Genomic DNA, 12,040 nt, shown 5'->3' with positions numbered 1-12,040 from the left:
CTCGATTCAGTCAGTTGGAAACATAACAATCTATAGTGCTCTATATACGCCCTACATGTGCAATAGCAGCAACTTTCTTGTGCCAAAAATAAAAATATGAGCCAACAGTGTAGCCTAAAATTAATACTAACAGTTTCAAGACCACAAAATCCACTTATCCCACCTTCTAACAAGTAGTGGGTGAAATACAATCAAATATTGGTCTGATGCACAAACCCCAATTTCACTAAACATCTCTAAATTTCTTTCTGAAATAAACATTTCTGATTATCCTTCTTAGTGCTTGCCTGGTGACAGTGAATATTTTCCCCCACAAAATATTCAGTAGAGATCAGGGATTCAAAATATATTCACAAATTCTTGAATTTTCCTTAATGCAGTCTTGCTATATCTCTGATAAAATTTTGGGGATTTCCTCAAATTTGAGGAATTCTTCAACAACTTTTTTAAAGAAACAAGTTTTCATGGTTAAATTTTAAAACCAAAAGTGGTTTTTAATCTTTTCCATGATCTCCACCTGTAAGAAAAATATAGATATGTGTAAAGTATTACATAAAATAAAATCTAAGGTTTCAAATGGAAATTGTACATAAATTGTCCCTTCTCAAAGTGACAAAAAATTATGCAAGCGCAAAATTAATAACTTTTTCCAAGAATAACTGAACTTTGGATTATCTTCCTTGCCAGTGGCGTCACTTGGGTGTGTATGTGTGGACTGCATCGGGTGACACCAAAATGACTGTTTATAAAAATTTTGAATTTTTGTGCAGGATGGAGGTCCATGGGGGTGACACCATGAGTTACCGCACTGGATGACACCAACCCTAGTCACGCCACTATTCCTTGCATAAAATAACACTCACAGTGGATTTTCTTTTTATCCTTGTTCACCCTGTCAAAAGCTGGATTGTTGCTAAAGGTTCCACTTTTACTGTGCGAAGCTGCAACTCCTTTTCTGCAATATTTAATATGCCTTTAAGTCATTTATTCCCTTGAAAAAGAGGCCAAACTGGGCCCAAGTTCATTTACCTGGCTGAAACCTATCAAAAAGTCAAAGGCAAAGACAATGGCCAAGCAATCTGGGTCACTTTCTAGCAGTAAAAGGTTTTTCCATTTTTAGTAAATAACAGCAGATCAGTATTATTTATGTAAAGTTGCAAAGCCCTGGGTGCCTGCTTTCAAAATTTATGTTTAATGTTTAGAAGTGATGTCGTCAAAGGAGTTTTTCTTTCTTTAGTACAACAGCTAATTGCAATGATTTTCATTGGTATAATTTGTTCAAACTGAAAAGCCTTATGTCTAAATGCTGTCAAATTGTTCATTGGAAATTTACATTTCTGAAAAAAAAGACAAAGTATTTTTTCTTTCAGTACTGGCAGCCTTGTCTGATGGTGTATCAGTATCACGGTACAAATTTTTGACCAACATGATAAAATTTTGTTTAGAAATTTTGAAAACCCATTTAAATGTTTGCCTTTGTTTAGTAATGAAAGCCATATTTGATGTTGGATCAACACCAGATTTGAAATGACTTCATGCCAGAATGTTTTGTGTCAAAATCAACAAATTCTGTTCTGCACTTCTTGAGAAGTCAACTTCTACTTTTAGAAAAAGAAATGATATAGTCATGGTGACCATACTTGATGGCGGATCAGAATGAATGGTACAAATGTGAAATGCTGCATTCTCATAAATGTGTTCAAATTTTACTGAATTCTCTTAGGCAGTCTTTAAAGAAAGGTGTTTAAAGGTTTCTTTATTCTTAGCAGCAACATTACATTACAGATTAACAACATTTGTATCAATTTAAAAGGCTTTATGCCAAGAAGCTTTGTGCAGAATTCAGTCCAGTTCTGTTCGGGTTTTAGAAGCTGTCTGTAGGTTTTTCTTTCTTTAGCAATGGCAACCATATCTGATGACAGACTGACATCATTTGTATACATTTAAAAGACATTTCAGTTTGAAACTGGTCCTGTGGACTTTTGAAGTTGAAAATAGCAAATGTTGACAGACAATACATGACAGTGAAAACATGAGGCACAACAGACCACAGGTGATGCATTCCTCATGCAGGATCACATCGAAAGCTTACAAGGCCTTATTGCAATGTGAACTTTGTAGAGTTATAGGCAACATTTAGACCTAGGACTGAAATCTTAGCTCTGTGAGTTACATATGGGTAGCTCATTGTAAAAATAATGCATGTCACCTATCTCCTGTTTGAGATATCAAAAGATATCTATGATCTGTCCAGGGACAATATGAGGAATTACGAGAAGGTGAAATGAAGCTAAAACCTAAAACTATATGTCATTTTGGTCAGAGTTTGTTTTCATCACATAAAGTGAATGTTACTGTGTTAGCAGTTATGATAAGTATGGTTATAAAAAGCAAATGCTGGACGTTTCCAATTTTCTAGATTTAGTACTCCTGATTAAATCTTTTTTCCAAGGTAGAGTAACATTATTTCTAATTGTGCAAATCAGTTACTTGCGGATTTAAGCATATCATAAATGTTATTACAACTATCAAACATTTAAATTAACAGGCTGTTTTCTCTTATAAATTTTACCATTTATCACCAGGGGCCCCGAGTGGTCTAAAGCGCTCTCCATTACGGATCACTACCATCTCACCTCTGTCTGCGTGGGTTCGAGCCTCGGATTCAGCCAATGTGGGTATGTGAGAAAGCTTGCCAGTAGCTTCTCGTGGGTCGGTGGTTCTTTCCGGGGTTTTCCCAGGTTCTTCCTCCACCATTAATACTGGCCGCCATGTATAGCCTATCATGTGCTGAAAAATGGCGTTAAACCCTAAAATAACAACAACAACAACCATTTATCACCTGGCATGTGTGAAAAACCTTTGTACAATATCGGTTCATTTTATTTTTTATGGCATTATAAATACATCGTTGGCTGTGTCATGCTGAGGAATTGGGAGTTCACTGTCTTTTCCCTAGGACACACAAAGTCAACTGACCTAGATGGGTATCGAACCCAGGACCTTTTGATCACAAGTCTGATGCTCTACCAAATGAACTACCACAACTCTTAACTAATCAAAGCTTAGGAAAAAAAGCTGAAGTGTCGATCGTTTTTTCTTCTGTTCTGCACAGCGAGTGAATGAAATGGCATTTTTCTTTTTCTGTATTTCATTTAAATAATAGAGCTGAAAATGTATTCTAGTAAAATAAAAAATCATATTAGACTATTTTTCATCTTCCCCCTCCCCCAAAAAGTATGTAAATATTTGTATCAGTATATACGTGTGTTGAAATAAAGGTCCGCAATGATATATGTATTATATGTTAAACACATGCTTCATATCAGGCATTTATGTATCTCTCCATTCTTGCCTTTTATATCCCATAGCAACATGAAGCGTGTATTTTTCAGAGAAAAAACCAACTTTATTGAGCATAATTCAGATGGCAATGTAAACAATAGGTGCATATTAAAACAAGAGTCCCTGGAAGGGTGGACACTCGACTGGCCTAAAAAAGACTTTTGAGGAATCCAATACAAGTCTGTTTTAATTGTCCTCTGATTCATTTTAACTGGCAAGTATTTACATGAATTCTGATATTCTTGAAAAACTGGGTAACAAAAATAGTCTCTTACATATGTGAATGAACATGTTCATATCTCCAAATGCAGTGCACAATTTTTAGCCTTTGACCTTCAACTTTGCACCATGGGTAGAAAATCACTTGTCTCAGACAATGTCAAGATATACCAACATTCTGAGTTTGGATAAATCTATAACTGAAGAAATTAAAAACTGTTTTTTTTTAAAAGTGGCATGAAAGAAAGTGCGATTCCAATACATCACAAACTGGGTTTGTTAAAAATGTATTAATACTTGTTTGTAGTTGTAGTAGTTGTTGTTTTGGAGTTTTACACCATCTCTCAATGTAAGATAGGCTATACATAGTAGCTAGTATAACTGGTGGAGGTAGAACCTGGGAAAGAAAAGGAAAACCCTGGTAAAAACCACTGACTCACAGGAAGCTACAAGCAGCTTTCTCACATACCCATGCTGGCTGAGCCCAAGACTCGAACCCACATGGAAAATGATGAGATGGCAGTTATTAGTAAAGGCGAGCACTTTAGAGTACTTAGCCACCCAATGTCCTCTTGATTGCAGTATCACAAGCCAGTACAGATAAATACCAGAGTCAAGACCTTTGATTAGGATCATGAAGATCATGACATAAAACAGCTTCCTTCCCACAACTCTAATTCTCACAAATTCATCAACACCCAAATTAGCTGACATCAAGGCCTTTCTCTCTCTGTCATAAATTATAAACCAAAACAACAGGTCACACATTGTGTTCTGTAATATTTATTTTCCTTCTTTTGCATCTGTTATTCCCAAACTTCTTCCAATAAATATATGAAAATTTTTCACCTTTCTGGCCATAGTGGCACATACTACAACATATGATGATGTGCCTGAAATCCAGTGACTGGTGTCACGACATAAAAGTCACGACTTGTCTTCAAATCAAACTAACCTTTACCTATGCAAGCGTATTTTGACACCTCTACATCATTTTCATGGATGAGCTTTTCAATACCAGCTGCACGCCTTTGGATGCCTCTACTTCATTCTAATGGATGCGCTTTTAAATGCTTCTACTCCATTCTCATGGAATCACCTTTGGATGCCTCTACCCAATTCACACGTAAGTGCATTTTGACGCCACAACACCATTCTCATAGAATGAATGTGGAACCTAATAGGGTTTTTCCCGAAAGGTGTCACTACAAAAACCAGCTAAAAATGGAGTAGTCCAAAGGCACTTCCATGCGAATCAGGTAGAGGCATCCAAAGGCGTTTCTATGAGAATGGAGTAGGTGTCCAAAGGCGCTTACAAGAAGTAAAGGGTTGAACTAATTAAACAACAATCCTAATCTTTATTAATCTGTCATTTCTAATTATAACTGCTGTGTTTCTAATTGTGTCAACTACATTTTACAAAACTAGAAAACCAATTCCTGACACGGAAAATATGTAAATTTATGAAGTTATGATAAAAACTGGATCAGAAATTGTCTTTAGAGCCATAACAAATTTGGGACCCTTGGTAGGCACTTTCAATGTGGAGCAGTCACCCATAAATGCAATTCAGAATTTGTATTATTTAAATATAAACTTTGTCTTCAGAGTACCCTGGCATATATATTTTTTTTAAAGTGCCTTCCGTGGATACCATGTGTGTTAAAATAGAACAGCCCTCAGTAAATGTGGATCGTGCATATTACTGATCTCCTGCAAGATCTAGATCACATAAAAACAGTCTATATCTGATCAAAAAAGTTTGCCGTCCAGACTGGTATCATGTTCTGTCAATCAGATGGAAGATCATGACGTTGCACCATTATCAAGTTATAAGCCCAAATTTCAAGTTTGATAAAAACTGGATCAGAATTATAGTTTCCTGCGGTAACGGATGCAAGATCACATCTTTAAAATGCATGGATCATTACCAAAACTATCCATGATCTTGACGATAATACAAGTCAGTGTGTTCAATACTGGAGTAAAGTGGCAATAATCATAGCCAGTTAAATTCAAGACAACCTCATTAATAGGCAAAGATGTTACTCATTATCAAGGTCACAAGAGTTCTTAATGATATAAAAATATGTTCCAAGTCTGAAACTGTATCCGAAATATGGCATAAAGGTTGGTTACAAGCTCAGTCATTCAGATGATTACCTCATTAATGTGTGAATCTCATTATTAAACCCACTTACGATTTTCATCATACAGGCCATATATCAAGTCTGAAAATATTCACCTCAGAAATAAAGATTCCAAAGTGCTAACAAGCTCAGCCAATATAATCTCAGTATGCATGGATCTTGCTCGTTATCAGACTTGTCCCATATTCTGTGATATAAGCCTAATTTCTATGTTTATCGACACTGGATCAGAAATTCGACCTCCCGAGCGTTAATAAGCACTTGCTGATGAACGGACAACAGACACAATGCCTAACCACACGCAACACTTGGACATGAGATCAGGTGAGCCAAAATTCCATCAAGGGATTTAGGAAATGAAAAGAAAAAAGGTGTTTAAACTAAACCGTCATTAAATTTTTGTTTGACTGCAAAACTGATCCCAAAATGAATTATCTTAACTTTAAAAAACAATATATTCAAAGCATAAAAAAAATCATTCCTGGTTTTTAGGAATATAAGCAAGAACAAAAGAAAAAAGGCTTTAAGGAAACACAAAATTTCTGTGACCTTGATCCTAAGGTCAAATGACCATGCTGCAGAATGAATTATCTTTGCTATATGATGATTCATCCCAAGTATGAACAAATTCCATAAACGGGTTTAGAAAATATGAGCAAATGTTAAAGCTTGAACCAAAGCCTTAATGAAAATTTGTACGAGTGTGACCTTGACCCTAAGGTCAGATTGGCAAGTACACTTCACTATGTGACTTATCTTTGTTTGAAAACAATTCATTTAGGAAATATATGCAAATGAAAAACTTTAGCCAAAACATTGATAATAATGCAGGTGGAAATTGATTTCCAACTTGGACTTGACAAAAAAAACTTTCTGCTCTTTAATAACTTGTGCCCAACAGAGAACAGCTTTGAACCAGGTCTGTCAATGAATCATGTGCCAGCAGAACTAGGTGCATGGTTTTTGTTCATTCTGAGTGAATAATGTAGACCCTGATCAGACTCTGTTGCATAGGTAACTGGCAGATATCAGTAAGGAAATAAATAGGCAAAAACTGCACCACTACCCTGCATTCTGCTTACATTAAGTGGATACACTTTGATCTTGTTTTTGAAAAACTGATGAAAGAGCTCAAGATTATGTCACCATATATGGAATGTCAAATTTGTCATTAGGCTAATATACAGTGAAAATATCCAAACAACAATCTTCCTATTTTAAAATTTGCATTTTTTACCTTAATGATATGAAATGATGTGTTTTGTTTCTATTATTACATTAAATTTACCATACTCACTATTCAGAGCACAATCTAACTCCTCTGAATTTAGTGGTGCCTTGTTTTAATTTTTCCACTCAATGTTCTGGTTTACCCTTCCATTACATGGCAATGAAAACCAAAGCAGGCCAAGTGACCCAGTATATATCTGCTAATGCATTATATGACAGCGAGTTGGGGTCTACAACTCTGGTAGCTGGTTAACCTTATAGGCATTTAAATGAGAAAATATATTTCACACCTTAGCAAGTGCTTGTACTCTTCAGACAAGAAAGAGTAGTCTCCCCTAGCCAGCATGTCTGCAATGGGTTGGATTTCTTTCTTCAGTTCAGTCCTTTCCACTATTCCATCACATCTTATAACAACCTATAATAAAACAAATTTATGTAAGATTCAAAATGACTGAAAGTATACTTGCATGAGAGGTAACAAGGCAAATAAAATATATGAGACAAAGGTTTAACCAAGCGGCGTACAAAAAATGGGACAAATGTTTAACCAAGCAGCAAACAAAAAAGTGGGACAAAATTCATTAATAAATTACGAAGCTAAAAATATGAGAAACTCGATATGAAATCAGAATGCAAAAATTAATGTAATATTTTTTATAATTTAGAAAAACTGGGCCTGGCTTCTAAACTTAAACAAAAATAGTTATGATGACAGGAAATGTGCCAATGGCTTTTATTCTTTGAAATTCTGTATCACAACCATAAGTGAATTATGACTCATCCAGGTCCACTGCTAATAAATTATTTTATCCAGTATTGTATCCAATACTGGTATCAATAGAGGCCTTCTAGAATGGAAACAGCTGACAATATACACATTATGTTATACAACATCTGTAGTGAATCAAAAAGAATATAACTTTTTAATTAAGTTTTAATAGTCTTTCTTGGGTATTTTAATGATGTAATGTGAAAATATGTAAATCCAATTGTTTCAAGTGACTCTTTTCAACATTATAAATTTTGAATTTTTTACACTCACTTCCTATTTTCACCAATTCTGCCCTATTCTGACTGGAACGAAATGTCATTTAGCCAAAATATCAGAGTCCAGTATGAACCCTTATGGCCCTTTATTACTAAATTTCAAGTATGAACCCTTATGGTCCTTTATTACTGAATTTCAAGTATAAATCCTTATGGCCCTTTATTACTGAATTTCAAGTATGAACCCTTATGGCCCTTTATTACTGAATTTCAAGAATGAACCTTTATGGCCCTTTATTACTGAATTTCAAGAATGAACCTTTATGGCCCTTTGTTACTGAATTTCAAGTATAAACCCTTATGGCCCTTTATTACTACATTTCAAGCCATGCAAGATGAAGAAGGGGTGATTGAGAGGACTCCAAATAATTATTTTCTAACGCATCCCAGTACATGGCTTTTAATAGCTGGCCCTGATGCTGAAGCAGCTGATGTCTCATGTCTGTTCTGTCACACAGATCTAGGTATACTATTAAAAGTAACATTATGCTATTTTTTAAAAAAAATTACTAATTATTCTGTCTTAACTGGAATCTTCATTTTTTTTAAAATCTTCAATCATTAATGGATTTTAGTGCTCAATGTCAAAAGTGACCATTTTATTATGGCTTGGTGACCTAAATGTTGAAATGGTCATTATCGGCAAGTAGGTCACCCTACTGCTACTAATGTCTAATAGGTACTTGAAGCAGCCTAGCTACATACCAATTTTCACTAAAGCCCAGTAGAGTACAAGATGTCGGGGGAGTAGTAAATGAACAGCCACGAATCTAAAAGATGCACAAGTGTGCAAATCCAGTCGCGTTGATCTAATTTGGGTATGATTGAGTTCCTAGAGATAAATACATGTACCAATTTTCAGTGTGGGGGTTATAAAATACTGAGAGGGTAACAAAGGAACAAATTAACACACTCATGAACAAACTGGCAACATACTACATGCCGTCCACTTTCATTGGCAAGAGGATAATTACCCAATTACCCCTTACCTCTACTGTAGCAGTCTCTGGCAAAGCTGGGGTAAACTTAGCCTTGCCCTTATCAGCTGATTCTGTCACATGTGACTCCCTGAGTGCACTGTTTTGTGGTTCTCCCTGTAATACATAAAATGGTAGACAGGAATCTTTAGGGAGATAATAAGAATTATTTTCCTTATTATCTGTGACATAAAGGTGTGAGAGAACCAATTTTTTTTTATACTTCTGTTTCTTCTTATGGTTACTAAAACTCAAGTTGTAAATAAGGCACATCATTGCTGACAAGAAATCCAAATATACCAAAATGAAATGTATCTATATGTCATTATCATTGCCCAAAATTAGCCATAGTCATTGTAAGTTTCCTGTCAGATGAGTAGTTTTCACAATTTTAATAGTTTATAACTGGTAAAGTTTCAGTTGTTTCCAGTGTTTTTTTTTATGCTGTCATCAGTAAATCTGGAGATCCTAATGACCTGACCATGTTCTCACTGTAAATACTATCTGATTAAATTGCTCCCCTAGAAAGTTAGAACAATTAAGATTGGACTTTCTATTTCAAAATGAGGCAGTGTAAATCTCTACTGGTTTTGCTAGGTTTATAAAGTAATGTTGCTTGTCAAAGACCATAAAAAAGTAATATGTACTTGTCACACAATCACTGTAATGTCGTGGTCATCACAATGTATAGTATGACTGACCATTCTGTCTTTAAAGATCAGCTATTATGAATACACATATTCTGTTAAAAGGTTTGTATTCTTTGTACATCTGTGAAAACCCACAGAATACTGATAGTCATAATGAGAGATATTTTCACCCTGCTTCCACTGCATCACAATGGGTGCTGGTTTAAATTCAAGTCATCTACAATATGTAATGACCAGGATTAACGAGATCTTTCTGTTTTCTGTAATTAATTTTTTCCAGATCAAAAGGCTGTAAACAATGTATCTTTATTCAGCTTAGCTTACAGTTCATTTTGCCGAATCAATGCCTTTCTTGTAAACCTGAAATGAATATTTTCAAGAAACCTTGGTGGTTTTCTAAAGGTAGATTTTCTTTAAAAATTGTTGTTAATCTAGATATATGCCTAAGGCTGTTTTGTGGGAAGGACTAGTGAAGATTTGGCAGGACTAGTAAATTTCTCAATCTTAAAGAATAATTAAAATATAAAAGGTATCAAGCTAAAGGAAATAGAATATTTACTGTCAGTTTGCAGTTGAAACTACATGTACTTTAATTACTGATTGCTTTTATGAATCCTTGGAATCCTCTACTGAAGTATGAAACTTATTTGCAAGGATTTGAGGACTGAAAATTAACATTGCCTAAATGAGATCAGTTTGGATAGGAAGTAAGAAGGCAAATGTACAGTGCAAAAATATTTCATCCCAGGTTAAAATTACAGTGGGTGACTGAATTTACATTACTGGGCTTACTTTTAGCTAGATCTATATAAAATGGCAAAGATGAATTTTGAAAATAAATTAGAAATGATTAAAAATTGCTTAAAACATTGGAAAAAGCAACCCGTAACACCATATGGTAAAATAACAGCTGTGAAAATCTTAATTATAACAAAGCTTAATCAGTTGTACATCTCATTACCAAATTCTCCACAAAATTTTATCAGGGAATTTTAAATGAATTATTTTTAAATTTATGCAAAAGTCAGAAGTGGAAAAAGTTAAAAGATGTTACGATTCAAATTTTTTTTAAAGGTGGCTTGGTGATGAAACATAATAATTTATGTTAGTTTTAAAAATAACATAAATATGAGTTCTTATACCTATCAGAAAATTGGTCAATTTGTTTGAGTATGAAATATGCGAGATTAAATACCTGTTCCTATTAGGAGATGACAATTTTATGACATTATCCAAAAAGAAAAAAAAATGCTTTTGGGCATGATGATTTACTGGCTTGTTAATAGAAAAAATATACCCCAGACAGGAGAGGATCTTATGACATGTTTATGGATGAACTCCCTTATAAGGGTGAATAAAGTACCCATTTTTATAAGAAATGGTTTGAACAATATGGTCTCAACATGATTTTCCTTGCCTGTCAGGGTATAATTCACAGTTTAAAGTAATTATGTAAACTTTTGAAAAAAAATGTTAAACCAACTAACGAAAAAAATGGAATGAAATTTTCTATTTGAATATGGACATATGGCCTAACATATTGTATATGCTGAAGATTTTACAATAACAAGAAATTTACGATTTAAATGGTTTCAATCTTGTGTTACTTGTAACATTTTACCAATGAAAAATGCATTTCTATAAAAAAATAAAATTGTCTGATACTGATAAAAGTCCTTTTGTAAATTTCCTGGAAACATTACTGCATGTGTTTTTGGAACGTAATGAGATCAATACAGGGTTCATACAGCTGATGGTAACAGAAGCTCCATGCCTTTTCCATACTGGTTTGTGATTTTTTCCAAACCCCACTGGCATAATGTAAATAGTCATTTATAAGTCAATCTGACTACAAGTCAACCATCTCCCCTTCTTAACATCCATTAAGTTGGGGTGTATTGTACAAGTCAAGTCGGGTGTATTTTGCAAGTCAGACCTGTTTGAAGGGGTGATTTACTGTCAGTGAGTCATAGTTGCACTTTGGAAAAATATACAAGCCCAACAAAAGAGAGAGAGAGAGAGAGAGAGAGATTTGAATAAAATTATGTAAACAGTGTAAAATACATTCGTATTATTGAATGGAACATATAAAAAAATAAATTGACAACTTTACATTTGTCCTAATTAAATCCCTTAAAACCCATAATGCTTGAAGTAATTCGCAAATTAAACAATCAAGTAACAACCAAAGATAAAATTAACTTTGCAATTTTTGTCACTGGTGTAATTCTGTGTTGATATATATATTCCAGAATATACTTAGTTTTTTTAGTTCGTGTAGTTTATGATCAAGCATCACTTCAATGTACTTTAGTTCTGCATCCATTTCTATGGCAGCTCTCATTGAATTTGACTTGGAAAGAAAGAAAGCCATTTAGTTGCCTACTCTGCAAACTCATCAGCTTACTTCTCTACTTACTTC

The 12,040-nt window shown here is 34.3% G+C and overlaps 1 protein-coding gene across 1 annotated transcript in view; it reads right to left on the bottom strand.

Moving 5' to 3' along the window:
* LOC149770990 (uncharacterized) overlaps nt 1-12,040 on the bottom strand; it is a 34,993-nt gene that overhangs the window by 9,330 nt on the left and 13,623 nt on the right. The window contains exons 4-6 of the mRNA XM_089948916.1: nt 8,981-9,085; nt 7,235-7,359; nt 864-955 (exon numbers count right to left, since the gene is read on the bottom strand). Of these exons, the coding sequence (XP_089805042.1) occupies nt 864-955; nt 7,235-7,359; nt 8,981-9,085 (322 nt within the window). The remainder of the gene's footprint in view (nt 1-863; nt 956-7,234; nt 7,360-8,980; nt 9,086-12,040) is intronic.

This window comes from Sinohyriopsis cumingii, unplaced genomic scaffold, assembly GCF_028554795.1.
Source record: "Sinohyriopsis cumingii isolate HCF-2022 unplaced genomic scaffold, ASM2855479v2 utg002140l, whole genome shotgun sequence".
NCBI lineage: Eukaryota > Metazoa > Mollusca > Bivalvia > Unionida > Unionidae > Sinohyriopsis > Sinohyriopsis cumingii.
Note: the sequence above shows the minus strand (reverse complement) of the source record. Positions and strands in the feature narration are given on the sequence as shown.